At 36.8% G+C, this 21,628-nt stretch overlaps 1 protein-coding gene across 6 annotated transcripts in view; it reads left to right on the plus strand.

The window, feature by feature from the left end:
* The window catches only part of Nyap2 (neuronal tyrosine-phosphorylated phosphoinositide-3-kinase adaptor 2), a 305,966-nt gene that overhangs the window by 273,461 nt on the left and 10,877 nt on the right, over positions 1–21,628 (plus strand). For 4 of the 6 annotated variants that reach the window (XM_085838695.1, XM_029483159.2, XM_085838718.1 and 1 more), the window contains one exon: positions 1,329–6,657. The exons of 1 other annotated variant lie outside the window; for it this stretch is intronic. In XM_085838695.1, coding sequence (XP_085694821.1) covers positions 1,329–1,556 — 228 coding nt within the window. In that variant the 3' untranslated portion in view covers positions 1,557–6,657. Of the gene's footprint in view, positions 1–1,328; positions 6,658–21,628 lie in introns of those variants that run through there. One more of the 6 variants, XM_021172656.3, reaches the window with a different exon arrangement.

Genomic DNA, 21,628 nt, shown 5'->3' on the forward strand with positions numbered 1-21,628 from the left:
CACCTCTTGGTCATGGGGGATATTTGCTTCAATGTAGCCTTCTCTGTTTGAAGTCATGATGGGCTTACCTCATCACTATCCTTCTGTGACAAATTTGGTCCCAAAGAATGTTATCAATAGGCTTAGAACTACACAGCCTATGTGCAATGTGCAGCTGTCTAGCAATATGTGTATGAGTGTATGTTCGACCTATAATCTCCACTAACCCTTCTTTTTTAACTGAATTGACTTGATGTGCTGTTGAACCATCTTTGCTCAGGTTTTTGTTTGTTGTTTGTTTGCTTGCTTGCTTGTTTTTCTTTTTCTTTTTCTTATTATTTTTTTTAGAGTGCAGTGATTCCACCTCAGATGTATAAAATATTCCGGTTAGAAACGAAAGATGCTTAGGAGAAAGCAATCAGAGCATGTGCCCAAACAAAGCATATGCACCCAGAGTCACTGCAGCAGGGGGATTATTTAACATACATGTGCTTGCTTCTATTTAGAAACAAATGAAAGTGTCTAAAACATATTTCAAGAATGAAAATGGTCCTTAGCAACTTTCTAACATGTCATTGAAAAAATAGTTCTGATATTTGAATTTAAATGTGTTGGGAACAATAACAAAATGGAGCCAATATAAAAACTGGAATTTGGAAAATTGTTTAGAAAAAATAAAAGTTACTTTTTTTTCTACATTGTGGTCTTTTAAATAAACATTTGTATTCTTATTTATTGGGTATGTGTGTGTGTGTGTGTGTGTGTATACATGCATGCACATGTGCATGTGAGAGAGAGAGAAAATGAAAGAGAGAGAAGTGGGAGGGAGGGAGGAGAGAGAGAGAGAGAGAGAGAGAGAGAGAGAGAGAGAGAGAGAGAGAGAGAGAGAGAGAGAGAGAGAAAGAGAGAGAGAGAAGATTATAACCAATGGTTGTGGAAGTCAAAAGTCAGACGACCACTCATGGGAGTCGGCTCTCTCCTACCCCATGCATTCAAGGCTTGAATGCAGGTTATCGGTCTTGGAAACAAGCATCTTTGCTTATTGCGCCATGCTATTGGTTTTATTGCGGGTTTCAAAAATATTTTCGGAAGTATTTCCATCCAAAGTGTTACTAAATCATGTCATGATGTTTACCAATTTAAAAAAGAATATTTATTTATAGCATCTGTGCTTTCATTTTTTTGCTTCATTAAAGAGTATTGTATTTTCTTAATTCATGTTAAGCACTGTATTTTAAAACATAGGTGTAGAAATAGCTGGGAGTTTTGGAAAGAGCTTCTAGCACAGTGCCAAAGATCTGCTTTCATTCCATCTTTTCCTTCTGTATTCACTCTGTTTCTTTTGCTAGGTGGCATGCATGCAGTGGTTTCATGGAGACCATACAATGCTTGAGATGATTGAGAAAAAGCGCTGCTTGTGCAAAGAAATAAAGGCTAGACAGAAAACGGAAAAGGGCCTTTGCAAACAGGATAGCATGCCAATCCTACCCAGCTGGAAGAAGAACGCAGGAGCAAAGAAGTACAGTCCTCCACCGTATTCTAAACAGCAAACGGTATTCTGGGATACTGCCATATGAGCGTGTACTGGCATGAGTTCCACATTGTTTAATTCAAGGGAGGTCGACTTGGTCTTGTGATAACTAATTGTTCCATATATTATTTGTTGATGTGGAATACCACAGGAAGCTGTGAGTACTGTGGCATACCCAAGATAAAATGTGTTTGTCCTTGAAGTTAAGGCACACTTACTTATCCTGGATTATTTTGAATCCAGAACATATTAAATTGTAAATATTTTGCTAGTTTATGAGTGACACCTGAAATAATAATCATTATACATATTTAAGTTTCAGAAACATGAGAAAAGTTTAATAGATGATATAATTTGGTATGAACCAGTTTGTTATCTCTTTTATATGTAACCCCTGGATGCCTTTTCTTATTAATTTTTTGCATTTAAAATGTCTTTGTCCTCCAACCCACATTTAGCTTCTATAGAAGATCTGACAGGTAGAAGTCCTATTTAAATACATAATATGTGATCTGGTGCTAGCAACAAAGAAGTTGAATATTCTGTTTGTAAAGTTTATCTGCTGCTTTCTAAGTTTGAAAGGGATTGATTGGAAGTGAAACCAAGCAGGACCCCAGTCTGAAGGCCCGTGTTCCATGGACAGTCTTTCTACAGTGACTTCATGAGGATTCCATTCATATCCTTGGGTCTGCACTTGGTATTAGCAAGTCAGACTACAGAGAAAGGAAGTAGAATACATTGGGACATTGCGGCAGCAAACTTTCATACAGAAAGAAGGTTTGGGATGTGTGTCCTTGCAGCATTGATCTGATTGGAGGAGACCAGGGTTCACTGTGACATTGGAAATAACAAAGATTTAAAACCATAAGAGCACAGCTGTTTTCAAGAAAGGAGGAGCAGAGACATCGTAGACATAATATTTTAAGTAATATTTCATAGGCATGGTTTTCCACAAGAAATAAACATTCAATTTACAAATTTGCATATTTTAGTATACTCCATGCCAGCCTTCCTCAAAATTTAAGTCCATTTATGGAAAAATATTCCCTGTCAATCTTTTAAAGCTAATCATTATATTTTTGGGTCATAATCTTCTGTGCATAACTATTTTATCTGTTCTTACTGATTATGACACCATGACCAAAGAATTATGACCACTTCATTATTTTATTTTGTTTTAAGGAAGAAATAGGAAATGTAGGGGATAAAGGATAGGGTGGACTCAACTTTATGTGGTGGTAAAATTTAAGTTAAGAAATTTAATTTAAGAAAAATGGTATATATCTTTTAAAAGTATCTTGTTAGTTGAAAATAAATATTGCCACGGATAAATAAAAATGAAACTATCACATATATTTTGTATATTTAAATTACTATTTATGCTTCCTAAAATGGACAGTATGCGGTTCTTCAGTAACAATCAATTTAGTATTATATTTCTGAGGGAAAAAAAGTGTGTTTGAAGTTATTATCATAGCAGTTTTTCTCTTAAGGGTATTGACAGCAATAGCTTCATGCTGCTCAATAAAACCAAATATGACAGAAGTTAAGGAATTTTTGTAATCTATATTGATAAAAAAATCTAGTAATTCTTTATCAGTAATAGTTCCTCAAAGAGAGTTTGAAATGTTATAACATAATTTTTAATGTTTTATAATTAATGTATATTTTGATGTCTAATTATAATGCTGAAAGAATAAGGGAAACAGTAAGTGGGAGCATGTGTTGTGTGTGCGTGTGTGTGTGTGTGTGTGTGTATGAACAATCAGTGGGAGAACTGTATATATAAAATGCTTACAGAAGCTGTAAGTTCTGCTTGTACAAGTAAGATGTCGACGAAGGCGAAATAACAAATATAGCGAACCACAGAGATCGTAAGCAGTTTAAACAGATACCTTCGCTATGTTTCACCAGCTATGTAGACTTACAATTCAAGCCCAGCAGCCAACACAGCACAGATCTAAGAGTGAAGGAAACATCTTCAGACGAAAGCATAATTGAAATCAAATGTGTTTATGGCTCGAGTTGCTATCTTGACTTGAGCAGTTATGACCTCATAGATTTAAACCAATCATACACAAGACACCATCCATCATCATTTCTATGACCCTAGTGCACGTGTATTCTGGCTATTGCAGTAAATATGACCCCTCCCTTGGCATTTAAGTATAGGCAATATTTCTAAGTGTGTCTTTCAAATGCTGATCTTACATATACCACTCCGAATTAGGCAGAAGATAATTGTTAATGTTGGTCACTTGTTCAGAAGAAAACAGATACTAAATTGATTTGTGTTGGACTCAGCCATTCATGTGTGTTCTGTCACGCTCATGCCATGGCCACCTGTCATACTCCTTCAAATGTGTTAATGTTTTAAAGGAGTTACCTTTTTTTGACAATTTGAACTTAGGCAACCATTTCCATTTATTTCTTCAAATCTCTCTCTACATGAGAAAGAATTGGAATATCTGGGAAAATGGCTTCACTTGGATTTGACTTCAGATCTGTTACTCTTTGCCTATACAATATTTAATTGTCCACTGTGACAATTAGCTATTCTATAGTCAGCTTCTCCTTTGTATAGATTTTCTCTGTGTTGTGAGAAAAGAGTCATTAGTACACAGGAAAAAAATCATGCTGACTCTGTCTGGTGGCAATAAATTAGGGCACTTTACCATATGAATCTGGCCGGAAGATAACCTGCAGCCAGCACATGATGACATGATAATGCTCATATTTCTAGCAGTGCCAAAGAATAAATCATATAAAGGCATGGTTATCAGGCCAAGAGAACTCATACTTATGACAAATAGTCTTTTCACAGCAAATGTTGTAGAAACAGATTTTTATTGGCTGTCAGTAAGATGCTTTTACGTGTGAAATACTTCCTAGTAGAGAAGACACAAATTTCTGTGGAAATGATGGAAGGAAAGAGTAAAATACTGTGTTTTCCCCATCACAGATGCCAGCGCTACTTGAGAAATCACACTTTACAGAGACACTGCCAATATCTCCCTCTGTATGCTATTGAACTAAAAGTTTGAGGTAAAAAGTGATTTTTGCAAATAAGGATGAATTTTTAGCCATGTAATAATTGAGAAGGGAAAGAAAACAGCAAGAGATAAAAAATGCATTAATTTGTAAAGTATATACCTCTAGACACAAAATAATTGTTTGGACACAAGATCACTTTTCAAAATAGTGACAGTTTTGAATTGCTGACAAGTAAGTAGATCTTGTTAGAATGCTTCTAGAAAATCGAGATTTTGACATAGGTGTGTTCTTGTCTACACCCAGAATTTGGCTTGAGTCTTTTGAACAATTTAAGTAGAAAGTCAACACACCTGAACAGCCCCAGCTAGTTACTGTCCTAATAAAGTCATCAGAATAACACAACTCTAGATTCAGTCTTGATATTACTTACATGTTAAACTCAGTCAGATTCCCAATATAGGGCTTGGAAATTAACCATGCTTCCACCTGACATTATAACAAATATTCCTTCAATTTATGGAGTAAGAAATTTGAGGCAAGCTATGTCTCATGTGAAAAAGGACTGTAGATAGGATAGACTATTCTCTTCTCATACACTGTATCCTAAATTCTAATGGAAGTTAAAGAGGATTGACACATACATTGTATAGGAACACTTGCAACACCGTGCAGATTTGAAATAATAACTAACAAATTACAGAATGTCGATAATTTGATAGCAATGCATTGGTTTTTTTAATTCATTGTCTCATTTAATTATACAGTTTCAGGAACTCTTAGAGTTTAACGTTGAACAAGATATGGTTGTTGCAATTAAGGGACTCAAGTATGCAATCATTAATATTTTCACAATGAAAAAACCAGTTGTTTCCAATAGTATACACAAGTCCACATGTTTGGCAGTTTTTAAGTGCTTATATGCAGTGTTCTTGTTTTCTGGTCAATTGTACAGTCAAAATAAAAGATGAAAATATACTAAATTTATGTCTGGTTATAACATACGTGTATTGTAAGCCTCTACGTGTACATTACAATATGTACTGCTATCTGTATAAATCAGTAAAGATGACACTGTTTTATCATGTTAAATGTAAACATCGTGGTTTGGGGTTTGGATGGCTTAAAGCCCTCTCATATTTGGGTCAATTTTATTGGCACAAAATGTGTATAATCTGGGAAAATATTTGGCTACATTTTATTTAATTATTGTGAAGTTTCAGATTTAGGGAGAAACATTTAAAAACTATTGTTGAAATTATCTCAAATAAAAATCTATGACTAATCCTTCAAAATATTCCTTTGTTCCCAAATATAACTGGGTTTGCCCACCCTAAAAGCATTTATATTTAAACATGTACACACTCAGATACAGAATACATACTGTATATAATATATATGACAATGTTTAGTATGCACTTCTTTTGTTTGGACTTACCATTTATAGTGTAGCAATTTGTGTAAAGTGCACTGTGATTATAAAAAGAATCAAAGCACAGTACAGTCACACTTTTGTTATCTTGCACTAAAAGCGTGTTTACGTATTTAGCAATTGTATGTTTACTTTCTTGACTTTTCAGATATTTGAAACAAATAGCTATGAAAAATGATATAAACTAATCTGTTTTTTTAGTGGATAATGACACTACATTTTTAAAAGACAGGGTTTTTAATGAAAACCATTAAACATCCATTCCAACACTAACATGTTTACCATATCTAAAGATCTGAATGTCATATTGCATTTTTCATAACTCATTAGCAATGTCAGGTATGTGCCTGAATATTTGTGCAAATAAGCATTAGATAACAGATTTCTCTATTCATGTATTCCTAGGCATTTCTATATACATAATAATATAAACACTGATGTTTTAATGTCTCTTAATTTTTGTACTTGATTTTTTTAGGTGATATGCAATTATATATGTACTTTGATACTATTGAAGTAACCAGATGTTGTTTGAAAACAAATTGATTTCTCTCTAGTGCATTGACAATATTTTATGATATTTTGTGCTTATTTATTTGTGCTCCCGTGTAATTATAATAAAAGCAATAGTTTAAATTAAATGGCTGTTATTTCTCGCAATTATTCATGAAGAAGCAAGATTTAAAGGTCAACAGAGTTGAATATAAGTATATTCTATACATGTGTTAGAATTTCAGTGTCATTTAATAACTTATATAATACACATTCATGTTCAATAGACTTAAAGGAAAACATACCTTCTTTCAAATTTTTTGATTTGTTTATGAGATTGTATTAAATGTTGAGCCTGCCACTGGTAAGTATTAGAGGCCTTAACTCTTTAGCCATCTGCCACCTGCTGTCCTTAATTATGACTCAGATTCTGTCTCAAGATGATAGAGGCACTTCGACTTTTCATCGTATTCCATCTCCACCTAAAACAAGTCCAATTTAACATCAGAACATTAAAGAATAAAATCCAACGACCCCCAGCCATGCTTTAAGATAAGACATTTCGTGGGATGGTATTGAGTTCTAGTTTCTACAGATCATCCTTCTAGAAGTAACCTGAAGAAAATAATGAGTCAGTGCTTACTGTTGTCAGACTGTCAATAAATGAAATATTCCTCAGCATCTGGAACATTATTTGGGGCTCAATGATTATTTTTTTAAAAAGTATATAGTATCCCTTAATGTCTCTAATGCCTTCTTCACCAACCACTTATATTATAATCATATAATTAATGTAAATTTCCATGTTACTGTCTCAAGATTTATTCATTTTATATGTATAGACATTTTGCCTGCATGTATGTATGTGAATGGTGCCTGTGGGGTGAAAACTGTACCCATATGGGTGGGTCCTTTGTATAAACAAGAAGCACTCTTGCCTTTTTGAGGTTTTCTCAAGTTTTCCATGACCATTTCTTAAAAGGAATCTAATTAATTTATTGCCACTGTTTAACTCGGCTCCTCTAGGTATTAAAATGGTCAGTGTTGTACTCTGCCTCCTAGTGTAACAAATGACCATCCACACCTTTAAGCCCCGCCCACCCCTCCAAGCTTGTACCCATCCCAGTCTACATTAAGTTCCCCATATTTTACATCGACGATCTCTTTCATCATCCTAAGTACCTTTAAATCACTATTTCTTTCTTTTTAACCCAGGCCTTGATAAAATTATGTTAAGAGCAACAGGTGAGTGATTGGCAAACAATTCCCATTCCCTTATGGTGATTTGTAGCCTAGGCATATTTACTGACATCCAGGTATATGCCCAAACACAGACATGTGACAGAAAAGGATATTAGAATGAGAAAATTTAGAGAAAACCGTATAGTATCAAATTATATTGTTTAGGGAAATGATTTTCAAACTTTGCTTTACAGAAAATCAAGACACCCATCTTAGTTAGGGTTTCTATGACTACAGGATATTCATTTTCATTACCAAAAGCAACTTGAAGAAGAGAGGGTCAGGTCACAGAAGAGACTTAGATCACAGTCCATCACTGAGAAATTTCAGGGCAGGAACTCAAAGCAGAAACATAGAAGCAGGAACTGAAGCAGAGGCCATGGAGGAATCCTACTTATTGGCTTACTCCTTTAGCTTGCTCAACTTGTGTTCTTATCTGGCCCAAGACTACCTGACCTAATGTGACACCACTCACAATGGACTGAGCTACACAAGATCAATCACTAAGAAAATGTCCACATGTTTGTCTACAGAACAATCTTTTTTTTAAAAAAAAAATTATTTATATCAAACTCTGCCCCCTCTTTCTGCCCCCTCACTGAGGCATCTTCAAAATCATGATATCTTCTTCTCAGATAACTCTCCTTTATTTCAAGTTGACAAAACTGGACAATGTTTTGTCAACTTCGCACACACACACACACACACAGACACACACACATTCACACACTTCTATCTAATAATAATTTTTCATTTCTTGTTCATCTCCAGGATTTCATATTAATATCAAAATATCGATGTAAAGCATATTCCAAACTTAAAAAAAAACCCACAGTCTTTGAAAATTCAAATACTTTAAAAATTCAGTCTCTTTGAAACACTTAAAATCTCAATAAAATATCCAAAGTCTCTCAACTGTGGGCTTCTGTAAAAATCAAAAGGCAGAAGACAAGTTGATTATTTCTCACTCAATGTAAAAAGCACAGTTGGAATCAAATCAAATCAAATCAAACTCCAACAATGTAATCTCATTGTCATAGTTCTGAGACCCACCCACAATCCTTGATTACAAAGGACTTCCTCTATACCAGTTACTGTCCTCCTTGTTCATCCCATGGTGCTGTCATCTCACAAATGTTGGTGCCTTTGCTGGTGTCCTGGCTTTTCCCAGTGTCTAATGTCAGTTGTTCTCCATCATCATTTCATGCCTTCAAATCTAAGACCACTGGGTGATTCTAACATATTGCTAAGTTCAGTGATAGTAAGTACAAGGTATAGCCTTTATCCTCTGGATAATACCTTCTGTGTGCTGACCTCAAGAAAACACTTCCTATAATATTTTTTTTCAATGACACTGGTTGTTTTTCTTTTCAATATTTTTTAATTAGATATTTTCTTTATTTACATTTCAAATGTTATCCTCTTTCCTGATTTCCCCTCTTATAACCCCCTATCCCCTCCTCCTCCCCCTGCTCACCAACCCACCCACTCCCACTTCCTTGCCGTGGCATTCCCCTATACTGGAACATAGAACCCTCACAGGACCAAGGGTCTTTTAATCACAACTGTTTCTTCAGACCTAATTGACCAGTATCAATTTTTCCAGCATAGCAGAAATTTTACTTCAGTAGTTCTGGTATCTTATTAATCAGAGCCAATTCTTCAGTCCCAGATAACCAGAATCACAGATTGTTATTTCTAAATATTTAATGGACCCAATAGATTCTTTAAGGGACTTCAAATTTTCTTCTCAAAGCTCAGAAGCCAGTCTTCCATTGTTTTGACTTCTATAAACATTTTCTTCTGTTTTTACAATAATAGATCATTAAGCTCTCAACTCTCAATGGCTTTTCTAGAGTTAAGTCGCAAAGTCCTGTCTTTTTATTTCCTTTCCTTTTTTAATTACTTTTAATTTTTTACAGTCCAGCCATTGCTCCCCTCCCAGTTTGCCCTCCCAAAGTTCCTCATCCCATTCCTCCACCCCCTGTCTCCAAGAGGAAGCCCCCACCCCAGGCCTCCCCACCCCCTGGGGCCTCAAGTCTCTAGTTAAGCACATCTTCTTCCACTGAGGCCAGACCAGGCAGTCCTCTGCTATATATGTGAGTTGAGGGCTGGAGAGGATCAGATCATATCATGTATGCTGCCTGGTTGGTGGTTCAGTGTCTGAGAGATCTCAGGGGTCAGGGTTACTTGAGACTGCTGGTCTTCCTATGGGTCACCCTCCTCCTCAGCTGCTACCACTTTTCCCCTAATTCAACAAAACGGGTCCCTGACTTCAGTCCATTGGTAGGTATCTGCATCTGTCTTAGGCTTGATGAGCCTCTCAGATGACAACCTTGCTAGGCTACTGTCTATAAGCACACCATTGCATAAGCAAAGTCCTGTCTTAATTCATGCACTCAAATGACTAGGTCTGTCACAGTAATATCCTAGTTCTGGTAATAATTTTTGTCTTAGTCAAGGTTTCTATTTCTGATATAAAGACCATAACCAAAAGCTTACAAATCTCAGCCCACACTCAGTCACTGAACGATGTCAGAATAAAGAATTCAGAGCATGAATATAGATGCAGAAACTGAAGTGGAAGTAATAGACGAAAACTATTAACCAGTGTGCTCCTCTTGGCATGCTTAGCCTGCTTTCGTATATAACCTAAGACCACCTGCAAAGGGATGGAACCACCTACCGTGGTTGAGTCTTCCCACATCAATCACTAATAAAGAGACTACTCTATATGGCACTATAGGCTCTTATAGATTTTATAGAGGTGTTTTCTGCATTGTGTTTCTCTCTTAGCTGATAACTCTAGCTTGTGTCAAGTTGACTACAACAAGACAACACTCAGTCTCAAGAATGCACCATGGCCAGGTGCCGAGAATAAGAGAATGCAGAATCCTCAGGTATAGATGCAGCCCCTATAAGTCATTATAAATCCTCCCTCCAGGTGTCAGGGATCACTGAGGAAGAGAAAGTAGTCAGACCATGACAGTAAGATTAGGCAGCGGGAGACTACAAAGAAACAGTCTTTTCAATACTAAGGAGGGTAGTTGTACACGTGAACTCACAGTAGTGATGGTACGAGCGAGGGCTATGCAAGTGCAAGCCATACAAAGTCCCTGCAAGGAGAGAAGAGCAAAGCACAAAACCCCATTTTCAATGGAAGAATCATTACTAGGAGAGGGAAAGGCAGGTTTCTTTAAAAGTGTTGCCCCTGATAGGTCAACAAGTCTCCAGTGGCAGATCACACATCCAAGAGTATACAGGTGCCACAAATAAGGCTTGATGGGGCAAATAAAGGAAGGCACAGAGTTGGGTAAGCAGAGAAAAGAAGCTGGATCTGGAAATAATTGGGGGTAGAATATGAGCAAAGTATACTGTAGAAGATTTCAAAGAATTTATAAAGCTGAAGAGAAAAGATTTTAAAAGAGGTATCCTGAGGTAAGTACATAGATGGCTTAAAAATTAAATCCCTGATGATTAAGGATGTTGAACATTTTTTCAGGTGCTTCTCTGCCATTCGGTATTCCTCAGGTGAGAATTCTTTGTTCAGTTCTGAGCCCCATTTTTTAATGGGGTTATTTGACTTTCTGGAGTCCACCTTCTTGAGTTCTTTATATATATTGGATATTAGTCCCTTATCTGATTTAGGATAGGTGAAGATCCTTTCCCAATCTGTTGGTGGTTTTTTTGTCTTATTGATGGTGTCTTTTGCCTTGCAGAAGCTTTGCAGTTTCATGAGGTCCCACTTATCAATTCTCGATCTTACAGCACAAGCCATTGCTGTTCTATTCAAGAATTTTTCCCCTGTGCCCATATCTTCAAGGCTTTTCCCCACTTTCTCCTCTATAAGTTTCAGTGTCTCTGGTTTTATGTGAAGTTCCTTGATCCACTTAGACTTGACCTTAGTACAAGGAGATAGGAATGGATCGATTCGCATTCTTCTACATGTTAACAACCAGTTGTGCCAGCACCATTTGTTGAAAATGCTGTCTTTCTTCCACTGGATGTTTTTAGCTCCCTTGTCGAAGATCAAGTGACCATAGGTGTGTGGGTTCATTTCTGGGTCTTCAATTCTATTCCATTGGTCTATTTGTCTGTCACTATACCAGTACCATGCAGTTTTTATCACAATTGCTCTGTAGTACCTCACACCAGTCAGAATGGCTAAGATCAAAAATTCAGGTGACAGCAGATGCTGGCGAGGATGTGGAGAAAGAGGAACACTCCTCCATTGTTGGTGGGATTGCAAGCTTGTACAACCACTCTGGAAATCAGTCTGGCAGTTCCTCAGAAAAATGGACATAGTACTACCAGAGGATCCAGCAATACCTCTCCTGGGCATATATCCAGAAGATGTCCCAACCGGTAAAAAGGACACATGCTCCACTATGTTCATAGCAGCCCTATTTATAATAGCCAGAAGCTGGAAAGAACCCAGATGTCCCTCAACAGAGGAATGGATACAGAAATTATGGTACATTTACACAATGGAGTACTACTCAGCTATTAAAAAGAATGAATTTATGAAATTCCTAGCCAAATGGATGGACCTGGAGGGCATCATCTTGAGTGAGGTAGCACAATCACAAAAGAACTCACACAATATGTATTCACTGATAAGTGGATATTAGCCCAAAACTTAGGATACCCAAGATATAAGATACAATTTGCTAAACGCATGAAACTCAAGAAGAAATAAGACCAAAGTGTGGACACTGTGCCCCTTCTTAGAATTGGGAACAAAACACCCAGGGAAGGAGTTACAGAGACAAAGTTCATAGCTGTGATGAAAGGATGGACCATTTAGAGACTGCCGTATCCAGGGATCCATCCCATAATCAGCTTCTAAACGCTGACACCATTTCATACACTAGCAAGATTTTGCTGAAAGGACCCAAATATAGCTGTCTCTTGTGAGATGATGCCAGGGCCTAGCAAACACAGGAGTGGATGTTCACAGTCAGCTATTGGATGTATCACAGGGCTCCCAATGGAGAAGCTAGAGAAAGTACCCAAGGAGCTAAAGGGATCTGCAACCCTATTGTTGGAACAACATGATGTACTAACCAGAACCCCGGAGCTCTTGTCTCTAGCTGCATATGTATCGAAAGATGGCCTAGTCGGCCATCACTGGAAAGAGAGGCCCATTGGACTTGCAAACTTTATATGCCCCAATATAGGGGAATGCCAGGGCCAAAAGAATGGGAATGGGTGGGTAGGGAAGTAGGGGGCGCTATGGGGGACTTTTGGGATAGCATTGGAAATGTAATTGAGGAAAATGTGTAATAAAAATATTAAAAATTTAAAAAAATTAAATCCCATGCGTGATTCTAACATGTTTGAGAATAAGAATGGAGATTCTCTGACTTTATTGCACATTCTCATTACATTGAGATCTTCTTAACAGGGGTTTGGAATTACAAACTCTGAGGTTTGACACCTCTCCCTGGATTCTAGAGCATGTTGATGCTTTGGTCCACAGACAAAAACAGGCTGCTTTGAGCAGCCACAACTAGACATCTGGCTTCTCGCCTTACGTTTAGGAAGACCTGGTGTCCAATATCTACTGCGAAGACACAGTATCCAGAGAGAAGCTCAGGTAATGCAGCTAGATGCTGGAGGGTTTTAGAGATTCAATTTTTAGCTCTGTCACCAGTTAAATTTAGATTGAGGAACATGAACCTGGTTCACCAAACTATGATAATGTTTTCACTCTGGAAAACACAGAACATCCACTTTGGCAGATTTGCTTTTCAAGACTCATTTTGGGGTCCCACCATCAGATACTCTGAATTTATCATGGGCTTGGAGTCAGGACCAGAAAAATTGTCTTCTTTGTTCTCTATTTTTGTTTCTACTCCCAGTTTCCCAGGGGACTACAATGTATAGGTGCTATTGTGAAAGCCAATCATAGAATCACTCTATACCATATATAGTAAATTATATGATTTCTCCTAGAAATAATACTTCAGTCACAGAGCTAAGTGGAATAACCATCCTTTCATATTTCTCTCCATCTGAATTACTCACAAAATTTCATAGCAGAGAGCACTATTGAAAAAAAGACTATTATGAACTTAAGTTCTTGTGATAGGCCATTTGAGATTACCTGTGGTTCATGAGAACACATTTACATTTGAAAGTATTGTAAATATTACTTACCGATTACTATCAATAATCTTAATACTAATAACAGTATTAGAATTTTGCCAAGTTACCACAATTAGAGTTGATGTGCAGTTTTCAATAGCTGCTATTCCTTTCTCCAGTATCATTCCTGAAACTCCTCCTGGATATAGTAAGTCTTATAATGGTTTCTTCTTCTTCGGGAGTTTGTCTTACACACTGTATGATAAGTTCCAGAAATGAAAGATGGGATTGTTTGTTTCCAATGTTATGTTATCAAAAGTCCTAAGCCAATTACTTTGCACTAAAGTATACTACCAACTGCCTATTGACCTTGGGGATGCTCATCAAAATTCACCCATGCACTAAACTAAACAGAATTAGTGAGCTTATAAAATTTACATTCCAACTGAATCACATATTGCTGAGGCTATAGTGTCTATCCCTCCCTTCATTATATAAAACAAACTCTATGTGAGATCTTTATGATACTTTGTGATTTATAGCTCAGATAGTAGTGCATGTATGTGTATATCATCAAGAATTTTTTATGTCTACCCCTATATATTTATTGAATCCCTACAAAGTTATCAAAAATTAATCAGAATAGTTTGATTGATGCATAAAATTCAACAAAGAAAGATATGTTAGAAATCTGTAAGATACTCATCAAATGAAAAATAGAGAAATGTAAGATTAAGCCAATTAGGAATGATTATTAGTCTACAGAATGCATTCTCTTAATGACCAATTATAATTATAACTCATGTAAGGTGACAATGATGGGTGTAAGAACCTTAGCAAGATACAGCTACTCTTCTCCCCCTAGAGCTTACAAAATATGATTCATGTGGAGGTAGAAATTCATATTACCACATCAATCTACATTATTCAAATCTTAAGAATCATAAAGTGTGATAAACAAAACACAGATGTGGCAGAATTAGCCAGTGTTCAAATAGCTATGAGAATTAATTATCTCTTCCATGAGAAGTTTCCTTTGCCAACTGTCCTCATCTCTGGGATTTGGCAGAGATCACAGAAAGGTGTTCTTTGGTGTCCTTGGTAAGCACCTACATTCCCCTTATGTAAAAAGAGTCTGGAGATTGGGATACAGATCATTAGGAACAATCTAGAAATCCTTAGACATAGCTAACTATAAATTTCCAAATGATCTCCCTGCCTGAGAACTCTATAGATTTTTTTCCTATGACTTTTCTTCATTTGTTTGAGTTACTATAAATTACTCTTTAATTCTCATGGCCTGTGGTACTCTTTTCATTATACAAGTCAGAGAGTGCCCTGCTCTATTATAGAAACCAAGTAATCCAGTATCATTTGTGTGTGTGTGTGTCTGTGTGTCTGTGTGTCTGTGTGTCTGTGTGTGTGTGTGTGTGTCTGTGTGTGTGTCTGTGTGTATGTGTCTGTGTGTCTGTGTGTCTGTGTGTGTGTGTGTCTGTGTGTATGTGTGTGTGTGTCTGTGTGTATGTGTGTGTATGTGTCTGTGTGTGTGTGTGTGTCTGTGTGTGTGTGTGTCTGTGTGTGTGTGTCTGTGTGTGTGTCTGTGTGTGTCTGTGTGTGTGTCTGTGTGTGTGTCTGTGTGTGTGTGTCTGTGTGTGTGTGTCTGTGTTTGTGTGTGTATGTGTATATGTGTGTGTCTGTGTGTGTGTATGTGTATATGTGTGTGTGTGTGTCTGTGTGTGTGTGTGGTGACAGGGATATTTTCCTTTGGGGCATAGGGAAGAGTAATCAACATTGATTTATACTTAAATCTTCCTGCTGTAAACCTCTAAATGTTGGGATTATGCCTAGTTCAAATCTGTTTTTCACCTATAGGTGTCTCCAAGACACAGATTTCACCAGTATTCTCTAAAGATCTCAGAATTTGAATGGGTGTGGCAGACAAAAGAGAGTTCCATAATTTCTTTTTTCTTTTTTTTTCACTTTAGTTTTCTTTTTTTTTAATTAGGTATTTTCTTCATTTACATTTCCAATGCTATCCCAAAAGTCCCCCATGCTCTCCCCCACCCACTCCCCTACCCACCCACTCCCACTTTTTGGCCCTGGCCTTCCCCTGTACTGAGGCATATAACTGTGACAGACAGCATACTAAACAGGACTCACACCAGTGGTCTATGAGAGGGCCCATGGTTCTCTGCAACATAGGACTGTGCATGATGACAACGAGTAAATGGAAGCATGCAGGAAAATGATGAAATAAGAGTTAAGACTCAGATCATACAATTTTAAGGCAATTGCCATTTCCCTCAGAGATAGCAATTCAAACTCTTCCGAACAACATCTCCTTATTTTTAATTAAATGTGTGGCTGTCCTTCAAATTATTATGCTTTCACAAAATAAAACATTGGAGAAGCATGTCAAAGATCAGCACAAAATGAGGACAATCGGCTCTAAGAGGCAAGGTAGTATGCCAAAAATGAAAGCAAAAATTAGCCTTGATATTCTTTGAAATTTTTATAGAAGTTTTTTTTTCCTGCTTTAAAAATGTATTGTTCATTAAATGTAAACAGGTGAAATGAAGTCTGAAAAGTGACTTATCGACTATTCAAAGACATGGGAAATTTTTCAGATGATTGTATGGTCTGTAAAGAGTCTGAAATATAAGGGACTCGATGTACTGAGGAATTGTAGCTGTGTACATAATGTAAAGATGATATCACAAATGGAGACAAGATCTGCATTATATAAATTCTATGAAAATATTCTTATAACTGTTGTCTCCAAAAATGAAAAATATACATATACAGTTTAAGGGTGCATGGTTCTGGGCTGGAGAGATAGGTTAGCAGGTAAGAGTACTGGCTACTCTTCCAGAAGATCCTGATTTAATTTCTAGTGCCCACAGGACAGGTTATAACACTATGCAACCCCAGTTTCAGGGATTCAGTACCGCTTATGGCCTCTGTGGGCACTAGGCATGCATATGCTGCACAGGCATACACACAGAAAAAAGATAGCCATACAAATAAAATAATAAAATAATTTCATTTTAAATAAGTGTTTAGATCTACTGAATAGAACATTTCTGACCCTCAGTATATCTAAACAGAAAAATTCATAACTCAATATTTCCTGAAAATTAATATGGAGAAAACGAGACAAAGTAGTCAACTAAAAAGGAAGAAACAAATTTCTAATGACTTACATTTAGGTTAATTGATCATCAGAATTGAGCATACTACACCGCTATTGAAGCTCTACCTCATGATGCACCCATATGAAACTAAGTACAGGAGAGACACCTGCAGTTCTTTCAAAGCTCTCTCTCCCTTCCTTTCTCTTTCTCTCTCCCCCTCCCTCTCCCCCTTTCCTTCCCTCTCCCCCCCCTCCTGCTCTGTGTGTGCATGTATGTGCATGTGCATTTGTATGTGTGTCCCTGTGTGCATGTAACAGCTTGTCAGTTTAAAACGACGCCTTTGTTGGCTCTGATTTGCCTTCTAGGCAGCTTCTCTGCTTCAGTGGTGTTGGAATGGCTATGAGATCATTTGGATCCAACTATGTTGGTTGAATACATGTCCATTTTAAAATGGAGTATTTTCATGTCATTCATACAATTCATAATTCTGTATATGATTTTTCTTTAAAGCCTTCTTTCCTCAATTCATATAAACCTCAGATCTTAACACATATGAAATGGTAATGTTTTTTATGAATTTTCCTAAATATGCAAAGGATGGAAACAAGCAAATTACCTAAAGCTGTTTGAAATAAAAACGAGTTCCTGCTCACAAAACACCATGTTGGACAGGCATAGCATGGACTTTCTGATCCGCAAAGCAATGTGATCAATGGGCATTTGGTAACAGAAAAGTGGTGCCAAGCCCCAAACTCAGTAGGAAAGCAACAGTATAGCTCAAGGACAGATAATCATCTTACTTGACTCTACAGCCTACATCCTCAGTGCACAGATGCACAATGTAGGAATACATGCCCGCCTGCACTTGCACACCCACGGCTTTGCAGGCGAACTCAAACTAGCAACATGAGTGCAAGGGAGGACTTTCAAACCATAGCAGGGACCTAAAATTTTTAAAAATATAATAAAACTCCTTTTTATTTGAAAAGCAAGTGTCCTTTATTTTTGTATAACAGCACAGGATATATTGGATTTTTTTCTAGGACCATATTAAATTCATTTTTGTATTCTAGTCTGGAATACTTGATTTCTGAATATAGGTTTAATTTAATTATCATCTTTGCTTTCTGTAATATTTTCAGAAAATGTTGGATTTTCTCAATTTTGATCATATGGCTCCAGCCACAAATCTAGCAAAGGATGGCCTTGTCTGGCATCAAAAAGAGGGGAGGCCCTTGGTCCTGTGAAGGTTTGATGGCCCAGCATAGGGGAATGCTAGGGAGGTGGGGCAGTAGTGGGCATGTGGGTGGGGGAGTACCCTAGTGGAGGCAGGGGGAGTGAAGTGGGATGTGGGGCTCTCAAAGAGAAATCAGGATGGGAGATAACATTTGAAATGTAAATAAACCAAATAACCAATAAAAAATTTAAAGAATATATACAGGACAATGTAGATTTTTTTGAAGCGTATCTTCATTTGATAAGTTACTACTTAATATAATGCCATTAATGTAAAGTGTGAAATGAATTCCTGTCTGTTATGTTGCTCTCTATATGAACAACGAGAGAGAGAGAGAGAGAGAGACAGAGACAGAGACAGAGACAGAGACAGAGACAGAGAGAAAGATTGAGAGATCTTCTCCTCTTTCACTCTACTTTGGGGAAGGAGGAGTGACATGTCAATTCCAGTCTGGGACAAAAATCAAAAAAATCTTTGCTCAGGGACCTTTCATGTTGAGGCATGACACACATAATGGCAGATGTTTGGCTTTAAAATATATTATCATCTCATATGTTATAACTTTGAAAACAGGAAAATTATTAAGGCTAAGATAATTTTAACATATATCTAATATATTAAACATTTTCTGACCAGATTAAAACTTTAATATTTCTAGGGAAGGATTGTTGCAAACAAAATATTGTATATACATGTGGAAAAAGTAATAACATAACATATAGAAAATATGGAAACATAGCCAGATGGGCTTGCTTGTATACATGGTGAGGTGGGCTGCCGCTGAGCAGCAGATCTGAACTCACCTTCTGTCCTTCACTCCACTCCATTCTCTTCCCAATCCTGGTGTCTTCCTGTTCCAGTCGCCAAGGTACTAAACTTGACATTTCCTTGAACTCTTTCTCTAGTCTTTGATATGGTGTCATTGAGGATGGTGTAGGCTTCTAGTATGAACAAACTGATTACAGATTCACTTCCTATAACTTCTTACATGAAGATCAATGAACTGCCATTCAAAAAAAAAAACCTTGAAGACAATAATTTAAACATATATTCTTTCTAAGTCATTATGAGTTCAGATTTCCCCAAAGTACACACACAGGTAGAACTATAGATATCAAGTTTTTAAAATTAGATCTATTTAAAATTTGCTATATCTATCTATCTATGTATCTATGTATCTATGTATCTATGTATCTATGTATCTATGTATCTATGTATCTATGTATCTATGTATCTATGTATCTATGTATCTATGTATCTATCTATCTATCTATCTATCTATCTATCTATCTATCTATCTATCTATCATTGGAATGGGAACTGTCAAAGCATGCATGTGGAGGCTCAAGGACAACTTGAAGAAATGGTCCACACATTCTACCATATTTGTTCTAGGTATCATAGTTGGGGATGCTTGATGTGTAAGAATCTTTACACACTAAACCATCTGACCGGCATCAGATCTTCTTAAGGATAGACATATATGAAGCAAAGGGGTGAAAACAAATCTAGGACAAAGATTTACAATGATGTGGGTCAAGGAGGTCCTGACGAAAGGACCTCAGAGAGCTCATAGTGTGGTAGATTGATAATGTCTTTCTTTACTCAGAAGCAGGTATGGAAGCCGCTCCTTAGGGTGGAGGCCTGGAGGTCCCCACTCTGCCTTCCCTGTTATTGGCCAATTGTCTCTATGGAAGGAGCCCCAGAGGCATCTTGTATCTACAGTACACAGTAATCTAAGGTTTTAATACCCAACAAAGATCCATATTAAACTGGCTGACTCTGGATTCTTTTATGGATGTGTGGCAGTTGGTGAAATGGGATTGAAATGAACAATATGGACAACTTGCCTGACAGGTTTTCTAATGTGCCACTGAAGCCTCATCAAAAAGATCAGACCACTGTGAAAGAAAGAGAAGGAGCAAGAGTGTGGAATAGAAAATATGGAAGAGAAGTAAATATATCTATAAATGACCACAGGGAAAAATAGTATTAAAAAAACATAAAGAAAACCCCAACTATGTTACAGAATTTTATAGACAAGTTACCTGATGATAAACTGTGCCTCATTTTATGATTGCTGAGTGGAAAAGAGCTCTTAAATACACCCAAGCTCCTGATTCCATTGTCTAGATGTCAGATAAGTTTTACTAAGAAAAGAAATAAATCCAGTGATGCTGCAGCAAGGAAAGGGATAGAGAAAGTGCTTGTATCATAAACATGCGAAGACCTCAAAAAAAACTAACACGTAAAGACAAAAAGCAACAAACAATCAAAAAAACCAAAACGGACAAACAAGCCAGATATGCTGGTGCTTGCTTGTAATCCCAGTACTCAGTAGGTGGAGGATGGAAGATTAGATCAATATCAGGAAGTCTGAGGTCTGCCTCAGCTACTTAAAAAAATGAGGTTAGTCTAGATTGCATAAGACCCTGTCTCAAAAATGAAATCAAAGGTAGCTCGGTGGTTAAGAGTGCTTGTCTTTTTTTTCCTAAGGGATCTGAGTTTGATTCCCAGGTCCTATATAGATGCTCAAAAATATGTATGAGTCTAGTAGTAGGAGTTCCAACATTCCTTTCTGGCCACCACAGGGACCAGCCTTGAACGTATTGAACAGATATATAAGCAGACAAACATTCATACACATAAAAAATGAAATCAGTATGAAAATTCAAAAATTAAAACATACACACAGAATGTATCATCAGGAAATTCATATTAAACACAAATAGAAACACACAAAGTAAGTTAACAATAAAAAATTACAAAATTAAATGCCACATGCAGATATTATAGCTCATCAGATACGTTAAAAGATAAAATGACTGATAGGCATATCAAATAGCGGTCTGACAGGGTTAATATCCATTTCCATGATTATTTCAAATAAACCACAGTGATAAAAATCTTTCAGAAGACAGTTCAGGAGATATCCATAAAAACTGTCACTACACACATGTGTAAGTCACTTTGCTGCCACTATTTGGCATGTGTGAACAGTTGGCTGTGATTTATGCAAATGGTTGGATTAAAATTATATATCAACATTTGTAGGAATTAAAAAATGATCAATGTGTGTCATAGTAAAATAAGACCCCCAAAATGTTAGTGGATTGAAACACAAGGGGGTTTGTTGCCATTTGCATATAGCTCTCCTCAGGTTACGTGGGAGGGGGCCTTTGTGTTCCATCTTGGATACAGGTATATATAGTAATCTGGACCCTTTTATTGTAACTCCAAAGATGGACTTGGGTATGTAGACAGCTCTTAGATATTCCACCATAGGATTCATGCCTCTTCATTTACATTTTCTGCACATGAATATGTGCACTCAAGAGTACTGAAAACTAACTCCTTGTGTCCTTACAAAATGAGAAATGTAGAAAAATGGTAGATTGTGCGTTACTATTCACAATTTTATTCTTATCTGATTCAACAGCATTTTAAATTTCCATTGCTACTTTGAAAACGTGTATATATGCATGTACATCTATGCTATC

The sequence above is a fragment of the Mus caroli genome, unplaced genomic scaffold (genome assembly GCF_978045245.1).
Source record: "Mus caroli unplaced genomic scaffold, Mus_caroli_1 scaffold_1, whole genome shotgun sequence".
In the NCBI taxonomy this organism is placed as follows: domain Eukaryota; kingdom Metazoa; phylum Chordata; class Mammalia; order Rodentia; family Muridae; genus Mus; species Mus caroli.